This window comes from Aspergillus viridinutans, assembly GCF_018404265.1.
Source record: "Aspergillus viridinutans IFM 47045 DNA, scaffold_5, whole genome shotgun sequence".
Classification (NCBI taxonomy): Eukaryota; Fungi; Ascomycota; class Eurotiomycetes; order Eurotiales; family Aspergillaceae; genus Aspergillus; species Aspergillus viridinutans.
Genome location: NW_025091221.1, coordinates 1,881,019 through 1,905,697, shown reverse-complemented (window position 1 = coordinate 1,905,697; position 24,679 = coordinate 1,881,019). Strand labels below are relative to the sequence as shown.

The window sequence follows — 24,679 nt, the reverse complement described above, 5'->3', positions numbered from 1 at the left end:
ATCTATCTCCGACAATTTCATGCAGGAGATAATCAAGGGCGGCACACAGGCCGCCCCCAGACGCAAGAACTGGTGATCAATGCTGCGAATAATGCAAGAGTGACATGTCCTCGCCAACGGCTGTGCGTCAGATGTTTGACGCCCACGCATTTTGAGTTGAAAACAAACAAGCAAGCCGGCGAACCGCCGTTGAAAAGTCTGCGTGCTTGAACCATGAATGGATGCTCTGTATCCAATGTCATGGGCCAGAAACTGAAGCGAGAGGCCAGAAATGTTTCAGGATTCGCTAGCTGTTGTCTCTCCGACGATGTCTATCACTTACCACTAAACTATCAGCTGTCATCCTGGACAAGCGATAGTTGACATTGGACAGGATGGCTGGCCCCATAATATCGATCGGATCACTTCCTATTTGCTTGGATGGCCCCAACTCCTTGGTTAGGATACTTTTTCTCCGTTTCTCCACTGCGATAAGTTAACTCCTTGTCTGGAATTGGATCTTTGACCAAAGGAGGCGCAAGACGGGAAGTTTGCAGTACCCCCGCAACCTTAGCTAACCAGCTACCTCCTTGGGAAGTTTATACGCCATGTGGCGTACGCAGCCCATTAATCCGGTCAGAGAGGCGCAAATGGTTCGAGGCAACAGTGACACATTATCAATCAACACCATTGCCATTGCTGATGAAGGGTCTCTATTCTTATTGTATGACAGCTGATTGCTCACAATTTTTTCAGGGGGCCTGCGTTGCCGTTCAAATTGAAACTCACGAGGGCTTGCCAGAATTATCCTAGGGAATAAACACTGAGTTAGCAACGGTCTCGATGCCGTTCCAGTTGATTGGTGCCTGTTCCTGAAGGATCAAGTTCCCGACTTCCCGTCACAGGGAGGCGGAGTTTCATCTCCCAGGAAGCAAGGTTTAGCCGGTACACTATCTATCTCCCGTTAGCGATAACAGAACGGAGTATCAGTCAAGAGGTCTCCAAATTGTTCTCAACCCTCCAACAAGCAGTGACTGAAGTCTGTGAGAACTCAGATGATTGTCGTCACGTACCTGCAGCCTACCGGAGTGGAGCCAAGACAGACTGACAGATTTTGTCGATGGCTCTCGTTGATCATTAATTGCAGCTAGAGCTCCTGAAGACAGTCTCGGAGCTGTTGCGTTGGCTTTCACCGTCATTATCGGCAACTTGAGTTTACCGGATCCGCAGAGATCATCCTTTGGCACACTTCAGGCAAGGCAAGCTTTGCCACTTAGTTAGCTGGTCTGTCAGTTGCCCGAAACAGTATACGAAAAACAAGTCCACGATCAAGCCTCGTCATGGCCGGATTTCAAAAGTGGACGGTCACCGAGGTATGAATCTCAAACACCACCGCCCGTACCTGTTGTACAGCGCATCAGTTGTAGACGAAGTATGCAATCTCACCATTCTTCGTCGCTAGCCCTACATCGACATAGCAGGTACCCTGCTCGAGGGTCCGTTTCACGATGAGGCCAGAAACGAGTTTCGCTTTGTCGACATCTGGGATCAGAAGTTGTACATTCTGGATTTAGCCAAGGGTCCGGATTCCTTGAAAACAATAGACACAGCTTCTCCTCTTGGGTAGGTCTAAGCTTCTAAATAACCCTGATAGCTGATTCGCTGAGCGAGACCTGCAGAGTCACCGCCAACATTGCGAATGGCGGTGATGAGCACAAGGGTCAAATAGTCGTAGCCGCAAAGCACGGATATGCCCTGGCGGACCGCAACACTGGGGAGCTGTCGTATATCCGCAAGGTCTGGGACGACCAGAATGACCCGGAGAAAGCCCATCGGTGAGTCTGGATTATCTGAGGGAACGTATCTTTGGGCATAAAAGTTGACTCGTCCGGAATGCTCTCTGAAACAGAATGCGTTTCAATGACGGAGCCGTCGACAGTCATGGGCGGTTCTGGGCTGGATGCATGAATGATCCCAAAGTCCAGAAACCAACCAACGAGGGCGTCTTGTTCAGGCTGGACCCCGACCTGCAGTTGCATCGCATGGTCGAAGGGGTGTCCATTCCCAACGGGATTGGTTGGAACCCCAGAGACGACACCATGTACTTTACCGATTCGCCCACGGCGAAGATCTTCGCCTTTGATTTTGACGCCAGCACGGGCACCGTCAGTAACCGCAGAGTGCATTACGATGTCGGCGAGCCTATGGAACCCGACGGTTTCGCCATCGACGAGGAAGGATGCATCTGGAGCGCGATTTACGGGGGCGGGAAGATTATCCGCATCTCCCCCGAGGGCAAGCTTATTGGCGAGATCTCGTTCCCAACCAGGAACATCACCTGTCCGACCTTTGTAGGGACAGAACTCTTTGTCACCACGGCGAAAGACGATGTCAACGATGACTGGTTCCCAGAGTCTGTCCGTTATGGCGGACGAGTCTATCGCATCGATGTGGGAGTCAGGGGAAAGCCGAAGAACGAGTTCCGGTTTCAGACGTAGGTTCGCAAATGCCGAGAGAGACACGTCAATAGTCATGGATATACGCATGGGACTTTCGATAGTCGCAGATAGCTCCAACTTTTATCAGCACAATGTGAAAGCTCGCACCCTGCTGGGGAAGACGATTTGTATGAGTCTACACCCATCAAATATGCGTCTTGCACACGGTACTTGGAAACGAGGCGTCTGATAAGCTTACTGGCAATTCCGTAAACGGGTTTGAGCGTAGGATTAGAAGCCTATCAAAAAGTTGACCAGCTGGACCTGTCCTAGTCAAGAGTCGGACAGCAGATCGAAGACCGTGCATCATTTGATATACAGGGACGGATTGAAGAGAGTCAAGACGACGCAAGGAGAGTGAGACACGGCAATGCAATGGTATAGAAAAAGCACACAAGCTTCCTCATCCGGGAGAAGTATTCCAAGTAGATAAACAACGCATGAGAAAGAAGACCTAATTCTGAGTCTGCCACATGCATGAGATACGTCCATGTACCCGGAGATCGTGGATGCACTGGAGATCCCAACTGCAGGCGCGAGTGCCCAAGGTCGGTGGCAAGAGTCTAGCCATGAGGAGCAGATTACACAGACTACTATCTCGCTGCGAGTCTGCTAAAGTCTACTGCTACATTTGCAGTTTCTACGCACTTTGGCCTAGTGAATGTCGCACGCACAGTGTTAGCGTCACAATCAAAATCGATTGTCGCCTCCTTTATGGTCGCAAGGGAGGACTCTAGATACTCCAGCCGCGCTCATAAGCTTCACAAGGCACGTTCTGCCAACTCATGGTACTAGAGCTGCACGAGGCTGTACTGTCTCGTGTGTCCTCTAGGATGACGATCTATCTTGCTGGTCTTCTTCTCCGGAAAGAGGTCGATGCCCCATGATCCAGTCATAGATTGTTGGATGCACTCAACTCCCGAGCTAAAAAGGTGTTCAGACAACCATTTCTAGCTACAGTGGGATGATCGTGCAGCAATAAGTTTGACGTAAATCATTCGGTTGTCTATTCCTCTAGCTCTATGCAAGTACATACCAATGCCTACCTATGCCTAGGTATCTACCAATCAATATCGTCCACTGTGAGTAGATATTGTACCTAATCTTCATGCACGGAATACTCAAAATAGGCACAGCAATGGACCAATACGGATCCACTCACAGAGGACGTGGACTCTGTAGAAGTATTTGATGAAGGCATACAGGGTGTTGGCAACCCAATAACAAGATATCAATTCATCACGCTCGAGGAAAGGGGGATTTGAAATTGAGATGATCTCTTGACAGGCGCTTGGAGCGGTAGGTTACTCCGTTAAAGAGGGCAGAAAAAACAAAGAGCGCGGGATAAGGGGATCATAGGTTTGAAGAGGGAGGGAAGGATTTCGTGTTCTCTTATGGTTTATGGGGTACATTGGCCAATTTTTTCCCCTTCACTTCTTCATTGGCTTAATTAATTCAGGTAGGTAAATAATAGGGAGAGGTAAGCATGGGATCTCGTAAAATGGTCCAACCTCTATCACGTTGTACCAACGATAGGCTGCATAGGCACTCAGATTATGTATGGTCTATGGATATATTGATCACCTTACTAAAGCGAGCATATGCTAATTTATTCTACTTCTATTTACCAGTGAATGAAACAAGGGCTCAGGGGCTAAGGTAATTGCCATCTACGGAGTACAGAGGACTATCCTCAGAAAGTATGGAGTACAGATGACACTTTCCCCGTAGAAGGATTCGCTTTAACTAAAGTTACTACGCTCATCTGCATTTCAATATTGACTCCAGCCCCAAAATTAGAGTAGTATTGCCCGCTGGTCGAAAGCTAAAAGTATTTGGCCATGGTGAAAATTGAGAACCACCATACATAGTCGCCAGATTGCTAAGTGGGATAATATATATCTCCTCTTGGTCAGCTCTTGGTCAGCTGTGCCTGGATTCAGACTCCACTTCCCGCTTCCCAGAAACCAGAGATCAGGGCTCAGGATTATTCCACCAGATCTCGATGCCAGTAATTTCCATGAATCGAGCTAGTGAGATAAAGCTCTACTACGGAGTACATTTACTCCATTTCTGAAGCTACCAGTCTGCCACTATTCCCCATAGATACTTGGAGTCTGAACGTGGACGTCGGATCCATGGTATCAATTTATCATGCCCTGAATCATATGAGTCGGAATTGTAGTAAGAGGTACTCCAGTGTGGATCTATAGGGCATACATAATACAGAGTGCATAGTGACACTCCAGGCCTTCATCCAGCCAAGACAGTGAAAATTGACCTAACTTTTATTACCAATAAGGCAATAACCCAGAATTATAGCCCCAAAGTCAATGCTGCATCTGATGCACAAATCAAAAATGAAAGGACCAAGGATCAGCGTCCCAAGTCGTGTAACTCACCAGAGCAGGATTAGCTGTAGGCTATCCGAGAGCTTAAAATACATTCGATGGTGCAGGCACAAAAAAAAAGGAATACCGAATGATAGCCAGAGTAGTCCTTCCACGTCTGACCAATCATATCTCCAAGATCCTCAGAATCACTCAGATTGGTTTTCATTTCGAAATTCCACTGCAGATAATTCATCTTTCTGCTGCAGATCATTACTTATCGAACTTCAACCTTCCACCTCATCTGATCACCATAGTCGACCAATGTGTGATGTCACACCTGATATTGTTGTCAAGCATGTATTTCCTCTAGTGCGTCTCTATAAGGCGATCTACTCTCCTTCTAGAAAGTGTACTATGGGACTTCTACCAAAGTACGAGGTTTCAAATCTCGGCCTTGAGATAGGTCACATCGCCAGCGCTACAACAGCGACATTAACCAGGTGGGAGGATCACTCGAATCCTGACTCCTAGTCTACCAGCTGAGATTGGCTGTGTCGAATCTCAAAAGCACGAGTAAATGCTGCGCAACATGAAAATAAGTACTTTTTGAGTTGCTGAGTTGCAACACTTAAAAGTTAGCCTCGCCTCTCCCGCCGTGATCTATGAGTTGATTTGCCCATTCTACTGTCTACGTACATATGTATGTTTGAGGTGGAAGCTTATATGCAGCTCATTTGCCATACATTAGGGCACTTTTGCAGCATGCAGCTCGCTGATTCTGGGTTTCGGCCACATCTGCCAGGAAATTTGTGCCGTCAAGGCAACTTTGATGATGTGTCTACCCTTTTTGGTCCTCCTGCTTCATACTGCACAGAGAACCATCAAACTGGGACGCTTGTCAAGGGTTTAACAAAGTACGGACGCTATAACCAATGTGGCTTGTCTTTTGAGGATATTTGTTTTGCCTATTTTGCCTTGCGTGCCTCATCATGTGGTGCCACCAGCACTTCTATTATTGATGCCCAGATGCCCAATGATGAAGCTGAAATTTTTGTCTCAGGGACGGACCGAGATCGTCTGCAGAGTATGCTGATTCCCAGTCTGATTGGATCTCAGAGAGGCCGCGCTACTGCCGTGTGCCAACTGGCGAGCATTTATCAGACCCCTCGGAGGGGATTGGTCATGGATAGCAGGCTGCAGAACTATTATGAGACCACTAGCAAAGAGGAATGATCAGAAAGACCATTTCCTCATCCTGACAGATACAGTTGCCAGAGTGTCTTGAAACGAAGGACCAATTCGCCTCATCCATATGGCACAGCCAAGAGGAAGAGTGCTCAAGAGGCGCGTGAAAGGATCCAACGACGCATGCATGCACAACATTTACATCAATCTTGTCAGCTGGCTGGGCCCACTGGGGCCAAGCACTAGGTAAACTTTCAGTCTCTGGCCCCAATCCCATATGCCGGCCCGAGACTAACGGGGCCCTTGTTTTAGTGCCTTCACTGGCGGCGTGGCATTACGGCACGGCCTTTGTGGTCTTGGCTGGTTTTCGAGCTGCATTAGGGAGTATGGCAGGATCAACACTACCGATGCATTCTGGTCTATGTGAGGTCTCATGATACGACCCCCGTTCGCCACGAGGCGGGTCTTTTTGGGGTGGGCCTGCCAATTCATTAACTCGTTCAGCCTTTGATTCCTGCGACACGGGATCCATGTCAGCATGACCCATCATACCCTTACGAATCTTGTTCACTGTAGTACGGAGTATTGTACATAAGTTTAATGTACTCCTGGACACAACATGCGTTCAAAACAGCGACAAGCGAGGTGTAAGACGGAACAATCGAGTGATTGTTGTCTGAATTATCAGGATCCTGACTGAGATTCTATCAGATTACCAATTATTGGGTGTCTCTCTACAGGGAAGCTAGGTAGTGACATGTCTCGTGCACTGTTGATCTTGCTCAATATCTGGATGCCCTCATAGTGATGCTGTAATAGCGGTAAGTAACTATGCCTGTACCGAATATGTATCTGAGATATATCGGTAATACACTAAAATAACGGTACTTTGTCGTATGTACCAGGACTCCACTCCGACCCTGTCCACGCCCATGGTGACGGCGCCCTTTAGTCTGGCATTTGGGCCATGAATTATGGGCCGGGTCAATGTTCCTACTCGTGTCTACTCCGTACATACTCAACAGTGGAAAAACCAAACTCTTACTCAAAACATGCATACCAACAAATGGCTGCTGGCAGAAGCGCAGTAGCACTTCATCACCTCGATCATCAGATGTCGTGCGCGATCAGTTGCATTTCAACCTGAAGCCATGGTAAAGTATCTTTGGATTAGAGCGGGTCTCTAGTCTCTACCCGGCTTCCGCTAGCTCTCTGTCCGTCATAGGTTGAGCTGCCTTCCCCGAACCTACCCAATTTCTCAGTGGGGAGTGACGTTGGAGCTTACAGACTTCCAGCTGCAGTTTTAGTCCAGCCATTGACCAACTCGTGAACTCCAACAGAGCTTTCTGATTCTCTGGCCCCATCCATATGGCGTTCCCTCTTTTGGGTAGGTAGACACTCGGCATCTACCGTACGGAGGAGCTGCCTAGGTAAGCATTGGCTTTGATATCTATCTTAGTAGGTTCAGCTATACCTTATTAGGCGGGTACATAAGGTCAAGGAGGAGATTTCTCTTCATGATTGCGTGTGCAAAGTTTCGAATATCAATGATACCTAAGTAGGTTAAAGTCTAGAACTTACCAAGACTAAGGACTGTCTTGGATACTAGTCGAATGTAACTAACGGTTAACTAAAGCAGTGCTACTAGCCGACTACATCCAGTTCCCATGCCCGCGGTTCCCAGGCGGGTCCCAGGCTTCCAGGCTCCTTGGTAAAGGTTCGTTCCCACTTCCCAGTGCCAGGCCCAGAGTACTTACTAGTAACCATTCCATACCCACCGGTCTCCACTCAATTCCTGCTTCCCCCCGTTTCCCACTGCTCACCGCTTGATCTGCTGCTGCTGTCTGCTGTCAACGGCCCTCCGACTGTCTGGCACGGTCAACATTAGTTATTATTAGTTGTTATTATTGACATCTCGACTGCGGTAGGTACTTTGGCCTTTAGGTGCTGTGCTGTGCTGTGCAAGTGCCATGTTTCTCGAAAATAAAATAAAATAAAAATATAAAAAATAATAATAACGGTAATAATAGAGAAAACATATCTGAATGTATCATTTTAAATTTGCCCGATTCCTTCCAATTTCTTTTTTTCCCTGCTGCTAGCCTGCTGCTGCTGCTCTCGAGACACTACTACTTAATTCTAGTTGCATGTTCGATCGTCACCTTATCTTCGTATCTTCTTCTGCACCTTGATTAAGTCCCAGGGTTATATTGATTTGCTTCCGCTCCAGCTGGATACCTCCTGCTTCCGCACATACTTCCTCTGGCCCCTTTGTGCTCTGACCTTCCTCATCTTCTGTTGTATTTCATCGCCCTCCCCCAGGAGAACGAAGACCGAGTGTATATATTACGTTGACTCACTACCTTACTCATCTTCATCGAATCTCATCGTCTTTCTTCTCTCGTCTTATACAGTTGACTCCCATCCGTCATCCTGGCTACTCTAGGGATTAGTGTGTTGAATACTGCATCCTACTCCAATCCTGTTCATCTGCCTGGTCAATATAAGTCACTGCCTGGCTATCATATCCCCCAACCCACCGGCTCCCTCTCTCACTCCCCTCTCTCCGAGATATATCGGGAGAGGAGGGACCCTGCGCCATGCCCCAACTCTCAGCGGCAGTCTCACGAAAGTAAACCGGAGCACATGTCGCACACTCCCCCGGCCTCTGACCCGCTGAAGGACGATTCTCTCCGCACAGAGTCATGCAGCTTGTCCGAAAAGAAGCGACCTCGTGTAGACGATGATTCTCACTCGTCCGAGGTCCGTGATCTCGTGCGTCCTTCGCCGTTCTCATGGCGTCCTTCTGCCCCAGTGGAGCCCCCATTGCAAGCTGCCCAACTTCGTTCTATTGGAGTGCACTCCATACTAAACTCCCCCGCAAAATCTGCTCCTTCTTGTCCGGTACCTTCGCGGGGAGATAACCTGAGTCTGGCGAGACATCAGTCATCCGTCCCTCCATCTTCTGCACCTGCTTCTCATGTCCGACTGCATTCATCGCCAACGCTTCGTCTTGCTTCGCCGTCGATACATCCCGCCGAACGGCGTTCGATATCCCCTGGCTCGGTGAACCGTCAGATTCTCTCGCCTGTCTCCCCCACAGCACGATTTGTCGGAGCCGGAGGGCCGTATGCTAGGAAGCCCAGTGCTATACAGTCGCCCCTGGCTCAGGAGTCACGGCCGGGACTGTATCGGTTGTCCTCTGGGTCGCCTCTGCCGTTGGAAAATGCTACAGTGAACCCAAATCATGCATCCGAAACCATAGCTCCAGTCCCCGTTTCCATCCACTCCACCCCAACCTTCCACAGTCGGGGAACGAGCGCGAATCCGACCCCTACTCCCAGCTCCCAAGAGAGGAGCCCCGCGACTCCTCTTTCCATCTACGGTCCGCTTGGTCGAGCATCACCAGCAATCGCTGGGATGCCCATCCCACAATCTGCACCATCGTTCGCTAATCCGCCGAGATATGGGACGGCAGAACCGGTCAGTCGATTGCCGTCGGTTGGAGGTGATAGGCCGGCAGGAGACGAGCAAACCAGCATAGGTGGACCTACGAATGCCGCACTTCTGCCTGGGATGATCCCATGTATTTTGGACCTCAAGTCCGGGTCATCCAGCCAGGCAGAGAAGCGAAAGGCAAACAGCGATGCCTCAAGAAGGTTCCGTAATCGGAAGAGGAATGAGATGCAGATGGAGCAAAAGATCACGGCACAACAGGACGAGATCCGGAAGCAGCAGGAGGCACTGCACAAACAGGCGCAGGAGATTCGGGAGCTGATGCAGCAACGCGATCATTATCGATCCGAGCGGGACTTTTACCGAGAGCATGTCACTCGTCTCGTACCACCGGGACAGCTTCCAGCTCGTCCACCATCCCCTCAAGCGTACCGTTCGATTCCAGAGCGGGAAGCTGAGCCAATGTGGTCTGCTGCAGAGACCAGAGGTGCGATGAATGCTACAGGAGGATTACCTGGTAAAGCGCCAGCCTCCAATGCAGTTTCTGGATTATCGGTCAGACGAGACAACTGGCACAACAGTCTCTCATACCCAGTCACTGCTCATGAGCAACAGGCTAAGCCACCACCCCAGCTGTCTGAGAACTGGACGCGTTCCTAAGCGAAAAGCGACTTAAGGGTATCTAGCAGACCGACTCTGTGAATCGTTGCCTATGTCCGCAGAAAGCGTAACACCTCTAGCTCATGTATTATCCTTTTCATTTGTCTATTTATTCCTACCATGTTGTCCATCAAGATTGTTGCGGTCTCTTTTTCCGTGAACATAAGCATCATGCTTGCATTGAGAGCGTTCTCCGCGAGAAAAACTTGCATCCTCATTTTGACTGTGGCTGAAAGGCCGAGCACTCATATTCAGCGAGCCCTTTCTATACATGGTCTTGGGTTTCTGGGAGGCCAAATTGTGATCTAGTTGACTTAAATTGCCGCAAGTGACCCTCATCTCTGTACATAGCTCAGAAAGCCGTCCATAAGCTGGCAGGCGTTGGATAAGAACCTGGTGCATTACCCTCATGGTTGATCTCGTCCGTTTTACAAATCCACCAGTTATCCCAATATAGAAGGGTTTCCCACTGTTCATTCAAACAATCACACGCTAGTTGCTACATACATACAGCAACTCCATTAGCTCAAGCAGTCACTGCTGATCTGTGACTTGAATGCATCCCCTGCATCTCTTTCCCTCGTATGGCGCACGCCACCAAATGAGATAACAAACAGCTCGATGATCATCGCACCTAATTTCTCTGAACCATTGCTCCATGTTAGTTCTAGAATTGTCATCTGCAGGGTTCATGTGTGCCATATCACTAGCAAAGGTAATTAGATTGTAAAGCAAGTCTGCATGGATGATGCTGTAGGGAGCACATTAGTGGTATTCTGGAAGTTGTCTGTTGCACACGTTGCGGTGAGAGGGTGTTCGATTGGCGCTGGAATCAAACATACTCATCTTCAAAGAGGCAGATTAGATTGCGGGCACTGTTTCTGACTCTGGGCATTATAGGGCTGTTAAAGCGCTATTTGGTCTCCTTCGTAATACTTCGTATTTACCCTGTAGGTAGTTCTGTCGTTCTTGATTTACCACTGAATTGCTTTTCCTGGAAGATAGCCAGTTAAAAAAGTATTGATAGAGTTCATCAGTACCTATGTTTCCTCATCAGACTTCAGCATCCTCTCCAATATCTAGTCCATCTTGATACTCTACTATAATCAATCTAATCTCCGGAGTATTCCAGGCACCAAGGCCCCCACATAGTCTCCCGGCTCGGCAACTCAGGCCGTCAGTCTCAGGCTGCCAGGCACTCACCAACCACCACATCGGTTGCACCCACGTGGTTTCCCGCGCAGCCTATCAGATACTCGCACATCACCACACATCAGTTTGTCCAACACTATGGCATACTCTCCTTCGGTCACGTTTCTGTGCGCTACCGTCCTCGGTTCGGATTCATTCCCTGCTACCCTGCTCTCACGCGACAGACTTACGAATCGCTCCACTGACCCCAGGCTAATCGTCCTGCGAAGCTGCTAACTTGCTAGCGGCGTGGTGGACAGGCAAGCTGGCTGGGCCCGGACGTCCGTTCCATATGCGGAAGGGAAGTGCGATATGAGTCTGGCGGGAAAAGATGAAGGAGCTATATAATGGCCAGCGTGTCCGGCGTGTCCGGCGGGGTGAGGATGATTTCCCGTTCAGATCGAGGGTTAGGACATTTAACGAGGGGAGAATCCTGATTATCGGTATCATGGGTGCTCTTACTTTCCTGCTTTCGGTGGCGTATCTGCTATCTGGGTGAGTGAATTTATTTTCGTTGCTATGCTAGGGCTGTGGTTCTGATTGTGGTACGGAGTAGAGTGTCTGGGGCACCGAGTTCGGCGGGCAGCGCTTTGTGCGATACGGTAGAGCTGGGGTACCAGTGCTCTCCTGCGACTTCTCATCTGTGGGGCCAGTACTCGCCGTTCTTTTCGCTCGAAGACGAGCTGTCGGTGTCGAGTGAGCTTCCCAAGGATTGCCGGGTCACGTTTGTGCAGGTGCTCTCGCGGCATGGAGCGCGGTACCCGACCAGCTCGAAGAGCAAAAAGTACAAGCAGCTAGTGACGGCGATCCAGAGGGATGCCACCTCGTTCAAGGGCAAGTTTGCCTTTCTGAAGACGTACAACTACAGGCTGGGTGCGGACGACCTCACTCCCTTTGGGGAGCAGCAGATGGTGAACTCGGGAATCAAGTTCTACCAGAAGTACAAGGCTCTGGCGCGCAGTGTGGTGCCGTTTATTCGCTCCTCGGGCTCGGACCGCGTCATTGCTTCTGGGGAGAAGTTCATCGAGGGGTTCCAGCAGGCGAAACTGGCGGATTCTGGCGCCACGAACCGCGCCGCTCCGGTGATTAGTGTGATTATTCCAGAGAGTGAGACGTTCAACAACACGCTGGACCACAGTGTGTGCACGAACTTTGAGGCGAGCGAATTGGGGGATGATGTTGCGGCCAACTTCACTGCGCTCTTTGCACCTGCGATCCGTGCTCGCGCCGAGAAGCATCTTCCTGGCGTGCAGCTGACAGACGATGACGTCGTCAGTCTGATGGACATGTGCTCGTTCGATACTGTAGCACGCGCCAGCGACGCGAGCCAGCTGTCGCCCTTCTGTGCACTCTTCACTCACAATGAGTGGAAGAAGTACGACTATCTCCAGTCCCTGGGCAAGTACTACGGCTACGGCGCGGGCAACCCTCTGGGACCAGCTCAGGGGATAGGATTCACCAACGAGCTGATTGCCCGGTTGACGCGTTCGCCCGTGCAGGACCACACGAGCACCAATTCGACTCTAGACTCCAATCCAGCCACCTTCCCATTGAACGCCTCCATTTACGTGGACTTTTCGCACGATAACGGCATGATTCCCATCTTCTTTGCCATGGGCCTGTACAATGGTACCGGGCCCCTGTCGCTGACCACGGTGGAAAGCACCAAGGAGTCGGACGGGTATTCGGCGTCCTGGGCGGTGCCTTTTGCCGCACGAGCCTACTTTGAGACGATGCAATGCAAGTCGGAAAAGGAGCCTCTAGTTCGCGTGTTGGTCAATGACCGGGTTGTGCCACTGCATGGCTGCGCTGTGGACAAGCTGGGGAGATGCAAGCTGAATGACTTTGTCGAGGGATTGAGTTGGGCCAGATGTGGAGGGAACTGGGGAGAGTGCTTTAGTTGACAGTTGCCATTGTTCTGTCATATATTAATAGATCGTTGCTCTAGTGATTGACTCCGTTGTCATTCACTTCACTTTACCTTGAATCAACTGCTGTGTTCCCTCGCCTTTCTCTCACTTCAATCTTCATATCTTCTTCGAATTCTCTACGACCTCTCATCCAGTCAAACCTCCCCAACCACTGACTGATACAATGCCCATCTACGACATAACCCACTACCTCCCCATCGAAACCCTCCCACCCCCGGAAACCGACAAAACATACTACACCAAACCCATCCTCGTGCTCATCGTCTCCCTCAGAATCAACGCCTGGAACAAATACCTCTCTCTCATCCGCAAACTCCAGCGCGAGGCCCGCCTCCTCTGCGTCACAAACGTCTACGACCTGAACGAGCTGGTCGACGAGCACGCAGACGAGATTGCAGGGTTTGTGGTTACAACGGGGGATATCATGCTCGCGGACGAGTACGTTCCTGTCCTCCCCCATCGTCACAACAACAGTTACAAAAACCCAAAGGAAAACTCAAACTCAAATGGAATTGAAATCGAAGAAGGAATGATAGAAGGCCTCCCCACCCGCCTCGCCACCCTCCTCAAACACCCACCCGCGGCGCACAACACCTACTCCCTCGTCTTCGCCTTCGAGTTCCCCCGCGCAGCAGCCAAATATCCCACTTCCTTTACAGCATTCATGCAGACTTACTTCGGGCTGAACTGGAGCATCGCAGGGACATCGCGGCAGAGAGTAGCGATGGAGCTACAGCAACACATTCTGGGGATGTTGGCGGCGAGGACGTACCGCCGGTGGTTCAATATCCGGGGTGTGTTTCTGCGGGGGGTCCCGAGGCAGGAGAAAGTGTTGGTGAGTTGCGAGGACGGAGAGATTGAGTTTGGGGAGGGGGAGAGGATGAATCGGTGGACGCTTTGGCATCGGAGGCCGTGGATTGAGACGCCGGATACGGTTGGCGGGGAGTGGGATGAGATTCAGTCTGAGGGTGAGGTTGGGGGGGAGTCTGAGGGGGAGGGGGAGGTGGAGGAGGAGGGATATCTGGGTGATTGTGAGGAGATGGATGAAGATGAGGACGACGAAGAGGAAGATGAAGAGGACGAAGACGAAAAGCTTCGTGCTGACTGCCCCGTTGCCATCCACGAGGTCAAACCCGCGAACAAAACCGAAGCAGAGGACGGAGGAGCAAGCTACGTTGCCTTTGTCGGTCACCTGGAGGACAGCCGCTCGATGGCCTCGTTGATACTAGGGATCTGTGGTATCGAGATGGACGATTCTGAATAATTTGGCTCTTCTTCTTTCTCTGCAGTTTAGTTTGGATTTGGTACATCTATCGCATCAAGACAGGCTCAAAATTCAGTTCTCATACTAATATCAACACTAATATACAACACTAGTAACAAAACATATTCTATTCCTTCTCCTTCTCCTCCGTAGACGGTCTCCCCAACCGCTTCGGTTTACTATTCCCATACGCTACAAACATCAGCTCAATCTCAATCTCATTCGCAGACAAGGAAAGCGCACATACTCCGATCATACAACACCCACGACGTGTACAAGAATATCGGCAGCGCCACAATAGTCGATAACCACCTATCATCACATCATCAGTTCAGTACCGAAAGTAAGAAGTGGGCTTAGGCTTACCGTCTAGCGGCGACTTTGTACTCCTTCGTCTGCCGGATATCTGTGATCTGGGCTTGGGTTCGGGGGCGGGTCGTTCGTCGCTGCGAGAGGGTTTGCGGGTCGACGATGACTCTGGGTTTTGRGCTTGAGGGGTGGGGTGGGGGTGTAGAGTTTGTCATTGTTTTACTTCTGGCTGGTTTATACTACGAAGTAGAACGAGATGAAGTTGATGCAGGAAATGGATTGTTACAAGGTCAAGGATCGAGACGTGACGGGTGTGTGATTGGCGGAAAAGTTTGCCTGGATGCCTTGATGCCTAAGGCATGTTGTAATCAGTCCTACGATACTAGGGGTTCTTTGCTACAATCACACATCGAGTCCGTCTGATCGATATCCTAATTCTGTTAACGCAAAGGTACATTTCTTAAAGTCGCATATCCGCTAATATCAATTGCTTTATGCATCCATGACCCGTTGCTTGCGCCGGATCCGATATGCCTCGAAACCCCAGGATTGTACAGGTGAAAGAAATAATACATACAGTCGCCATCAACGGCACCTCACACGCAGCGTGTCGGTTCCTGCTGATGACTTGAACATCATAGAAACGTCTAGGGAGGTCCGCAGCGTTCAGCTCGGCCCATCACCTTGACAAACTTTGATGAAACAATAAGAGCAACGATCAAAATATCATAAACGCCAAATGAAACAGAAGAGCCCAGAGTCCGCCGGATGCTTCGCTATGCTCTGATGCATGTACTCAATCCGTAACGCCGTGCGACAACAGTGTGATTAGATCAGATAAAATGATGTTGCCTCCTTGCCAATCATAGCAGAAGAGAGTTCAACGAGATTGTCTTGATTCTCAGTGAAATGGGATAGGATTCAGATGAAGGCCGATAAAAGTCAATAGACTGCTCGCGCCGATTGTTCATAATTCTGCTGGATGACCAGGCAGATAGATGTAGCCGAAGATTCAAAACTCAACCCAGACTGATTGAATGAGCAGTCGTTATCGCGGACGAGGGAAGAGGATAGTGATAGTAAAAAAGGATCAGATGATGGACATGTAAGTGGCTAGTAGATAGACTTCAAATAGGGCACGAGGTTGACTGTATCCTCGGTGAAGTGAGGTAAAGACCCAGTAAGATATAGGCCAAGGGTATCAACTCAACAGACAGTCAAGGCTTGAGATGCCAAAGTGATGCGGCGGTGTTGAATCAACTGGAGGCGTGACGAGGAAGGCAACTGAGGAAGGCGATCGAGAAAAGGAAGAGACCAGTGAAGTAAGCGTAATTCGAAGTAGAGTGAGGTTTGTAGAAGGCGAGATAGAATGCAATTGAAGAGATACTAGCAAGTAGCCGAATCATGCGCCTTTTATGGGCTCACCCGCAGGATTCCCGCCTCCCTGTTTCGAAGGAGTGGCGGCCTTCTTTCGAGCGGCCCGACGCGCCCTCTCCTCGGCATGAGACTGGAAATCGGCCATCAGAGCCGTTGCCGCACGGCGCCGCGGACGACCATTCGGTGTCTGGTTCTGCTCGGAGGGGCTCGCTGTGTCTGACGATGGCTTGCGTCTCTTAGGGGAACTGGCCTCGCCGTCATTCTCCACGTCGGCGAGAAGACGTTTCTTCGATGGGCTGGATGGCATTGCCGCAAAAAGCCCTGCGACCGCCGCCGCTTTCTCGGGGTTCGAGAACTTGAACTTCACTGTGAGACTTGGCTTCTCGGCAGTGGCGGCGGCGGCAGCGGGACTGGGAGCACTCCGATTCTGTCGCCGCCTCTTGGTCCCCGAAGTCGAGTCAGGGGTAGCATTGACGGGCTCCGTGCGCCTTCTCTTGCGCGAACCACTGGCAGGCTTCTCCTCCTTCTCGGGCTCACTCTGCCCAGCGTTGTCATACCGGGAGATCAAGGCCTCAATCTGAGCGGCCGACATCGTCCGATCAACCGGAATGCCCCTCAGCCGGGCGCCCTCTCGTGCCTTGACCTTGGCCTTTTCCTCGTCAACGTCCTCCAGTCGAAAGGGGAGATTCGTTTGCTGCGGGAGATTACGCTCCCCCAGCCGCGGCGGGTACCCGAAGATCCGGTCCTTCTCCGCCTGTTCACGCGATCTGAATCGCCCCGGCGGCTGGGGGAGCTGGTCATCCCCGTAGGTGTTGGAGGGATGAACCCACTCAAAGTCGGAAGAGACAAAGACGTACTCCTCCCCAAACTTGTTGAGAAGACCTGTATGCGTCCAACCATCCTCGTCAGTCCACGGCTCCGATACTTTCCTCTTGTCCATACCAAATGGCAGGCTCGAGGTTGGCCTACTTTCTCCCTCCGACCCCGCCCCCTCTCGATCTTGCTCCCGCTGCTCCGCTTCGAACTCTCTGCGTAGGCTCTCCAGCCTGGCATCAAGTCCGGCATCCAGCGCAGCGTCTGCAGACACAGCCGCCACCGCCAGCTCAAGCAGCCGTCTGGCAATAAATGCCGTGTCAGGCTGCTGAGCGGCAGACGCCTGCGCGGATGCCGGAACTTGATGATCAGGCTGGGCCGCGCCTCCCTTCTTCTGCCCCAGACCCGCCGTCGACTCGGGTTTGCTGGATGGAGCCCTGGAGCGGCGGAACTGTCGCTCCGACTCCAGGGACTCCAAGGCCTTGACGGTGGGCTTCCGAATGCGACTCGAGGTCCTCGCAGCAACGGACGTGCCGGTGGATAGACTCGTCGGTGAGCCCGGGCCATCCACCTGGCCGTCGAGGCCGAAGCGGTTACCATACATCTCGGGGCCATATTCGAAATGGAAGTTGTCACGGTAGGCTTGCACCGGCGTCCCCTCGACACTGTCGGCGACCTCCCCATTGTATGGGGTAGTCTCAAGAACCATCAGGGTCGCGTGGGAGTCCAGAGGCTTATCGACAGCCAGAAGTTTAGCGGCGGTTTTGGCTCGCGAGCTTCGAGTGTTTATGTTGTGAGAAAGAGGTTGAGCTGCTTCGAGGGTCGGATCTGGGACAGAAGAGGGCTGAGATGGAGTCTCGTGAATCTGGACCGGGGGATTGTGATTGTGCTTGGTCGACGTCTCTTGGTTATGATCCACAAGGTTGCGATCGGTCCCGGTCTTGGACTTGCGATCACGACGACGGGATCTGGCAGTAGAGACGCGTGAATTCGTGTTAGCCTGGGCGGCGGGAGTTGCTGAGTCGGCTGTTTCAGCTTTTTCGGCCTTCGGGGCAACGGGGGTAGCTGGCTTGGCTGGTGTGGCTTGAGCCACCTTGTTGGCAGACTTGGTCGTCTTGGCGCTGGCTTGAGAGGTTGGCTTGGTTTTACTATCAATGCGAGCCGGAGTAGAAGGGCGAGAAGCGGATGCTCTGACAGAGGACTTGGGATGGACAGTGTCTTCCTTGTCGCTCACACCGTTGAGCTTCGCAGGCATGGACTTTCTTGCCTTGCGATCGTTCTGCGTTGTTGCAGGGTTCATGGTCGACGACTTCGAGATCGATTTGTTTCTGGATGCGTTGGCCAGCTCGGTCTCGGTAGCCAGAGACTTGCGTTTCATCTGAGGATCTTTGAAAGAGATGCGCAAGGTTGACTTGGACGGTGGAGCTTGCGCCTTACGCTTGGAATTGGAAGTAGAAGGAGTCGTCAGTTGATGGCCTTGCGAGTCACCTGCATTAGCGGCGTGACCATTTAGCTTGCCTGACTTCCGATGACGGCTGCTACTTTTGGCATCAATTTTAGACTCTGACTCAGGAACATCGTCTGTCTTTTGCACCGGAGTCTTGGTGATCTTTTCTGACTGGGAGTCCTTGAGATCAACTGGACGTTGGGATTTACGACGCTTCGCCGATGACGCCGAATCTTCGAAAGAAGAGGCGATAGGGGTCGGAGGTAGAGAGTAAGAGGTCTGAGCCATCTTAATCTTGGTCGACTCTGGCTCTCTTGTTGATTTACGTGAGTGATGAGAAGAGCTACGTCGAGAGTTTGTTTTCTGGAGAACGGTTAGAGATGGAAAAGAGGGGGATGGTAAAACACGTACAGGAGTTCTATCAAAAACAGAGTTCAGAGACATCAAGTCGCGGGGGACAGAATCGCTTTTAGCCACTATATCTGGGTTAGTCGTTGATCAGAGGAATGAAAGAATTGTGTTGAAGCCCTAGTTGAGAGCGTCGATTCGAAGGACACAGCGAGAGACGTGCCAACTCGATTTTTGCCACTTACTTTTGACTGTTTGCAAGATATCTGGAGTAAATATCCAGATCCAGGTATTCAAATAAGTCTGTGATATCAAGTGCTTCGAGACTTGGAGAAGTATGCGGAGTATGCGGTAGTAGCAGTTGGGATGAGGAAAGGAAGAGGGAGATTCGAATACGTTTCGAGACGCGAGAAGGATGTGTTGTGTTTATCGCCAAATCTAGCACCTGATGCACAGTGAAAGGTTAGTGAATGTGTCCAAGGTGAGAGCAAACCACAGGCAGACGAGTTGTAGCGGCAATCCCTGCAGAATGGCCACTCCGCAACGACCGGCCTGTTTGAATAGCAGCAAACAGGACGTTTACATACCAGCACACCTTATTTTCAAATATTTATGACCTTATGATATCGATATCGATTGTAGGATGATGTAGAAATCGGATGGAAAGGCAGGTAATGACGGTGGCTACCTGTCGGCGCAACGGAGGCGAGGAGTTGGACAGGTTCAGGTCGATCGAGTTGCCAGCGCAAAGGTTCCCGTAGTTAGGTATCTGCAGGAAAAGACATGCTCGAGCACTACCGGAGTGATAATCGAGGCGATCAACGATGACACAGCGACGCTGCAGGGACGTTGACAGCAGGTAGCTGGCCGAGGAGAGAATGAGGTGTTTGGCCGACATCCAGAACTGCAGGAATCCGGGAAATAATTAGGGCTTGCGCGGAGCAGGTGGACGCCGATGCCCCAACTCTTACTATCAGGGAGTCCCGGCGCTTATCTGGAGGTCCGCTGTTTAGCGCTTCCGCGATTCTTCAAGACTCCGCAGTTGCATCAGAACATTGCTGCATTGTTCTGCCATCTCGACTGCACTACTTGTCTTTTAGTTTCTATTCTTTGACTATTCGACTCATCATGCAGCTTTGGCATACCGCTCTCCAGCTCTGTCTGCTGGCTTCAGCAGCAATCCCGACCGCAGCAGCATCCTCGTGGGGGTTTACTGATGCCACCGTGTCAGTTCAAACCAAAGGCGCAGGTGTCGGTTTTGGACTGAAGGAAAAGTATAGTGATTTCATTCAACTGACACTTTATGCAAGAAATTAACATGCTAATGATGGTACTAATTGCAGAATTCCCGACAACAAGCCGCTCTCCAAACCGGTCGCGCTCGGAAGCTCCGATACCCTTAAAGTGATCCTCACAGCACAGGAAGGAAGCTCCGCCAAACGCGCTCACCAAATCTTCCTCCTTCTCCAAGATCCCAAAACCGGCTTAGATGTCTCGTATCCATTTACCGTCAAGGACAATGGCAAATCAAGGCTTGAGCTGGTAAGCAGAGGTCGAGTGTACTGGGTTACTCAACAGCTGACGTGGCCTGCGTGCTTAGACTCAAAAAGACCTCCCCATTCAATTCCTCTCCGTCGCGGAACCCTTGGACGCCAGATTTGTCATTGGATCGTTTGGAACCTCTCAGGCGTACAATGAACCTGCTTTCCAGTTGACAGTGGCCCGCAACCCCGACGAACCAGTACCGAGCGTCGAGGCTTCGCGATATGGCAGACTGCCCGAGATTCACCATATCTTCAAGTCTGATCCTCAGAGCCCGCCAGTCATTGTGACTCTGGTCTTCATTGGAATGGTGCTGGCTGCTTTTCCGATCCTCGGTGGCCTGGTGAGTCTTTTCCTCCAAATAACGTTGTCGATGTTCTGACTCGTATAGTGGCTCTACGTTGGTGTCAACCTCAACCATCTGCCGACCGCCTTTAAGTCTGCTCCAATTCCCCACGCCGTTTTCCTGGGATCCCTGGTTTCCATCGAATGGATCTTCTTCCTCTACTACTCCCATTGGACGCTCTTCCAGATTCTTCCAGCTGTCGCTGCGGCCGGTGTTGTCGCATTCATCAGCGGCAGCCGCGCATTGGGTGAAGTGCAGGGCAGACGCCTTGCAGGTCTCAGATAGATGCGCATAGTACTGGATACTGGCAGTCTTAGGAGATGGGGTGATGCGCTTGTACTAGTAAGACTGGTCTTGAACCCTGATATACTATTTATATCCTTTTACATCGCGCGTAAAAAAAACCACAACACTATACCATAGCTTACTTCAGTCTCTAAAATATTACTTTTGGTACCGTCTCCTTCCAGCCATAGAACAAAAAAATAATCATAATAATCAACGGCCTGACGTCACTTCTGCGGCCACGACGTTGACCAAGACGGGCTAGCCCGGCGGGTCTTTTGATCTTCTGAAGAATCTCCGCAGGCTCTCCGCCTCTACCAACTCAGCTTCACACTTTGAGAAACATCAGATCGTCACTATCTATATATCCCAGGAGGGAAAATGGGCTCCTCCGCATCCAAACCCGCGCGGTCAGCCGCCAGCGCCGTCTCCCGACGCCAATACCCCAAACAGCCCTCCGCTGCCTCCAGGACGGCACCACCACCAAACACAGCACCACAAGCTGCCCCCAGAGAACCAAACCTCTCACAGCCACGCCAAGCTCAATCCCAAGCTCCATCTCTCCCCAAGGAACAAGCTTCCACAACAAAATCATCGGGTACGGATCCCTCCCCCGGCAGCCGGAGAAGAAAAGGTACCTAATTAGCTAACGCATCCAGTCATCGACCTCGACGGCCGCGACCCTGACTTCGCCGCTCACCTCCGCTCTATCGGCCCCGTAACCCCCAACCCTACTTTCTCGCGTACGAGCACGTTTAACCCCGGTCCTATCCAACAACAAAATCAAAACCAGCCCGTCTTTCCGACAGCGGCGAATCCGGCCCTTTTGGTGCTCGCTGCGCGGCAGACAGCTGCTAAGGCTGCGCAGGAGGAGGCGGAGCAGATTGGACGGCCGGGGTTTGCGGGGCAGGAGTTTGTGGATGCGTGGACGATAAGGCAGGCGTTGACGATGCGGGATCGGCAGGGTTTGAGTCTGGGGGAGATTGAGGGGATGTTGAAGTTGAAGAAGGGGGTTTTGGGGCGGTTGGGGGCGAAGGGGGTTGTAGGGGAGGTTGGTTGATGACGGTTCATGGGTTTGGGTCTGTATATGATGTGTGAAGAAGGGTTTGTACTATAACTTGATATGTATGACTGATTGATTGGACCTATGTACTATAAAATGATGATATTCTGGCTATGTTGAACGTTTGATCAGCGCCTCCTCGACTGGCTTCAGCTTCCCGGCTAGCTCGAGCATCCATTCTTGTTTGGCTGCATCCGCGAAGAGAGGATATGGTCTTCGACAAGCGGCGCTGTCATCGGGATAACCAAGCAATTTGGCGACGACCCATTTGCTCCCGTTGATTCCTCCCTTTGCAAAGGCCCATTCCGACGTGGCAGCCTTCAACTGGAGCTCGGTTGCTTCCTGGACCTTACCAGCCTTGTAGAGATTGTACAGCTCCACACACGCCTACCACAGTCCACAATCAGCGCACGGTAAACAGGCCTGGAAGAAGGATACTCACCCTCGGGTGCAGATTCGCCATTCCCGTAATCGCTCCGACAGCACCAACGGCCATCGCTGGGCCCATCCAGTCAATCTGCCCGCCGAGCACGCTGAACGGTCTCGCCGCATTGGCCGTCACACGGGGGACTTTTCCAATACCGCCACACGTCAACTTGGCCCCCGAGATATTCGGATGCGCGCTCAGCTTCACCAGCATGTCAGAGTCGACGTCCAGCCCTGCCGCTACACCCGGGTAATTGTACACCATAACGGGAATGGGGCTGTGGTCGGCGACTTCTTCGAAGAAGGACACGATGGCGGCGGAGTCCATGGCGAAGTGGTAGTAGCTCGGTACTAGGACCATGGCGAAATCGGCGCCGGCTTGATGGGTTGCGATGGTCTCGTCGATGACATGGTGGGTGGATTGGCCGCCGCAGCCGAGGGTGATGGTTACGTCTGGGCGGTTGAGGCGAGCTGCGGAGTTTCGGGTTAATTGGACGAGTGAGGTCTTTTCGGCGGTTGAGAGTGTGACTGCTTCGCCGTTGGAGCCGGCGAGGACGACTGTTGAAGTTCTTACTTGTTAGGTTGTAGCCTTGTATGGTTGGGGTATGGTGGAGAGGGACGTACTTCCGTGGAGACCGGACTGGATAAGAAATGAGAGATGCTTCTCTTGTACGTCCCAGTCAATGTCCTGTCGCGGATTATTTTGAAAGAAGGTAAGACAGGGAACGTGAATGCCTCCTGGAAAGACTTTGTTGCGGTTGGTCTGATTTGACGCCATGGTGTTCTATATTTTCAAAGTTGGGGTAATGGACGAGTAGGCCTGGGAGTCAGATCGTACGAGCAATTCAATGAGCTAGTTGTCCCCGCACCTCGATTGAGTTCAATCCATCTCTTTAAATATTGCCGTAATCTTCAGGTTCTCCTCCATATTATGAAAACGACATCTCGGATCCTCTCCGAGAGATGCAGGTAAACCCCACCACCCTCGGCAATCTGACATCTTAGTTGAGACGGGATGTGGTATACCCGGGAAGAGAGAAAACTGCAGATTGATGATATCGAAGGCTTTTCTAACTGATGGCTGAGCCGTGGAAGTGAGGCAGTACTGTCAGCGAAGTGTAAATGAAAATAGATATTCGCATATACTGACACCACTTTTCTGGTGCACAATAAGGACCCTCCCTTGCTCGATATTCAGAGCTGTCATTAATACCTCCTATGGAATAAGTTGACTTTCGTCAAATATCTCTCAATCCATGACCCCATTGTCAACCATATTTAGCAGCTCTAGCTTGCCCTCACCACAGTTCCCACTTTGACATTGAGCTCCGTGACTTATGTTTCCAACCCATAAGGGTCGAATTTACGCATTGTCTTTTCCTGCCTCAGCCTACATCCGTGTCGTTGGAGAATTTATTCTATTTACTCTTCGTATCTTCTAGAATGGAATCACTGAGTCTTCGAAGCTTACTCCTTCGTGAGGACTTGAATTGCCTCCATCCATGTTACTCAAATGTCATCATTTACTTTTCTTGGAATACAGGGGCGTTGTTTCTTAAGGCAGATAAGTTTTCCTGAAATGAGCATTGTTGCCTGTTTGTTACGTGAATGCGCACCTTCCTGTGGTTGAGTGAATGATGGAAGCCTCCGTACCTAGCTCTGGCAGTTCCCCATCTGTCTCTCATCTCTCTCTCTCTCTCACTCTCTCATCTCTCTCACTCTCTCTCTCTCATCTCTCTCTCTCTCATCTCTTCCATTCCTCATTAAGGCCTCTATTTCCATCTGACTACATACGGATTTCTATAGCCGACTTTCCTTACTTTGGTCCACGCTAGAAATTAAACAGCAACTTGGGCGTCCTTCAAAAATCTTAGTAATTTTTGAACAACTTCTCATCATACAAATGTGAGTACATACGTTGAGCTGGCCCCAATAATGGCCTTTTGATTGGATGAATGCATGTCTAACACTTTATAGGCCGCGCATTGAAGAACCTGCTGCTGTAGCTTTCGGCCACCCCTCCTCCTCCTCCTTCTCCTCCTCCTGCTGCTGCTGCTCCTGCTACGCCTGCTCCAGCCCCCGCCCCTGCTTCGAAGAGTCGGTATACCGATTCAACCTTCATGAGAAGCCAATGCTAATATAGATATAGAGCAGAAGAGATGTGGGGAGTGTGGAAATTTCCATGAAGAGAATTGCTGGCCCCTTTGTGACTCCTGCAAGCATCGC

The 24,679-nt window shown here is 51.0% G+C and overlaps 9 protein-coding genes across 9 annotated transcripts; 6 read left to right on the top strand and 3 right to left on the bottom strand.

Moving 5' to 3' along the window:
* Positions 1-1,319: 1,319 nt before the first annotated feature.
* Aspvir_007578 (SMP-30/gluconolactonase/LRE family protein) lies at positions 1,320-2,477 on the top strand (the record flags this gene model as incomplete). The annotated part of the gene is made up of 4 exons (XM_043270757.1): positions 1,320-1,352; positions 1,442-1,602; positions 1,659-1,814; positions 1,889-2,477. The coding sequence occupies 4 exons, from the start codon at positions 1,320-1,322 to the stop codon at positions 2,475-2,477; spliced, it is 939 nt and encodes a 312-aa protein (XP_043126692.1).
* A 6,164-nt stretch (positions 2,478-8,641) lies between these two features.
* Aspvir_007577 (uncharacterized protein) lies at positions 8,642-10,111 on the top strand (the record flags this gene model as incomplete). The annotated part of the gene is made up of 1 exon (XM_043270756.1): positions 8,642-10,111. One exon carries the CDS (start codon positions 8,642-8,644, stop codon positions 10,109-10,111), a length of 1,470 nt encoding a protein of 489 aa, XP_043126691.1.
* A 1,522-nt stretch (positions 10,112-11,633) lies between these two features.
* Positions 11,634-13,206, top strand: Aspvir_007576 (histidine phosphatase family protein; the record flags this gene model as incomplete). Its single annotated transcript, XM_043270755.1, has 2 exons — positions 11,634-11,797; positions 11,859-13,206. 2 exons carry the CDS (start codon positions 11,634-11,636, stop codon positions 13,204-13,206), a joined length of 1,512 nt encoding a protein of 503 aa, XP_043126690.1.
* Positions 13,207-13,396: 190 nt separating this feature from the next.
* Aspvir_007575 (uncharacterized protein) lies at positions 13,397-14,497 on the top strand (the record flags this gene model as incomplete). The annotated part of the gene is made up of 1 exon (XM_043270754.1): positions 13,397-14,497. One exon carries the CDS (start codon positions 13,397-13,399, stop codon positions 14,495-14,497), a length of 1,101 nt encoding a protein of 366 aa, XP_043126689.1.
* Positions 14,498-14,624: 127 nt separating this feature from the next.
* On the bottom strand, positions 14,625-15,021 carry Aspvir_007574 (uncharacterized protein; the record flags this gene model as incomplete). Its single annotated transcript, XM_043270753.1, has 3 exons — positions 14,625-14,689; positions 14,745-14,809; positions 14,864-15,021. 3 exons carry the CDS (start codon positions 15,019-15,021, stop codon positions 14,625-14,627), a joined length of 288 nt encoding a protein of 95 aa, XP_043126688.1.
* A 1,187-nt stretch (positions 15,022-16,208) lies between these two features.
* On the bottom strand, positions 16,209-18,731 carry Aspvir_007573 (putative GPI-anchored cell surface glycoprotein; the record flags this gene model as incomplete). Its single annotated transcript, XM_043270752.1, has 1 exon — positions 16,209-18,731. The coding sequence occupies one exon, from the start codon at positions 18,729-18,731 to the stop codon at positions 16,209-16,211; it is 2,523 nt and encodes an 840-aa protein (XP_043126687.1).
* Positions 18,732-19,919: 1,188 nt separating this feature from the next.
* On the top strand, positions 19,920-20,964 carry Aspvir_007572 (putative oligosaccharyltransferase subunit ribophorin II; the record flags this gene model as incomplete). The annotated part of the gene is made up of 4 exons (XM_043270751.1): positions 19,920-20,065; positions 20,135-20,333; positions 20,392-20,676; positions 20,725-20,964. The coding sequence occupies 4 exons, from the start codon at positions 19,920-19,922 to the stop codon at positions 20,962-20,964; spliced, it is 870 nt and encodes a 289-aa protein (XP_043126686.1).
* Positions 20,965-21,345: 381 nt separating this feature from the next.
* Positions 21,346-22,024, top strand: Aspvir_007571 (uncharacterized protein; the record flags this gene model as incomplete). The annotated part of the gene is made up of 2 exons (XM_043270750.1): positions 21,346-21,562; positions 21,624-22,024. The coding sequence occupies 2 exons, from the start codon at positions 21,346-21,348 to the stop codon at positions 22,022-22,024; spliced, it is 618 nt and encodes a 205-aa protein (XP_043126685.1).
* Positions 22,025-22,138: 114 nt separating this feature from the next.
* Positions 22,139-23,231, bottom strand: Aspvir_007570 (dihydrodipicolinate synthase family protein; the record flags this gene model as incomplete). Its single annotated transcript, XM_043270749.1, has 3 exons — positions 22,139-22,414; positions 22,470-23,011; positions 23,078-23,231. 3 exons carry the CDS (start codon positions 23,229-23,231, stop codon positions 22,139-22,141), a joined length of 972 nt encoding a protein of 323 aa, XP_043126684.1.
* Between the last annotated feature and the right edge of the window lie 1,448 nt (positions 23,232-24,679).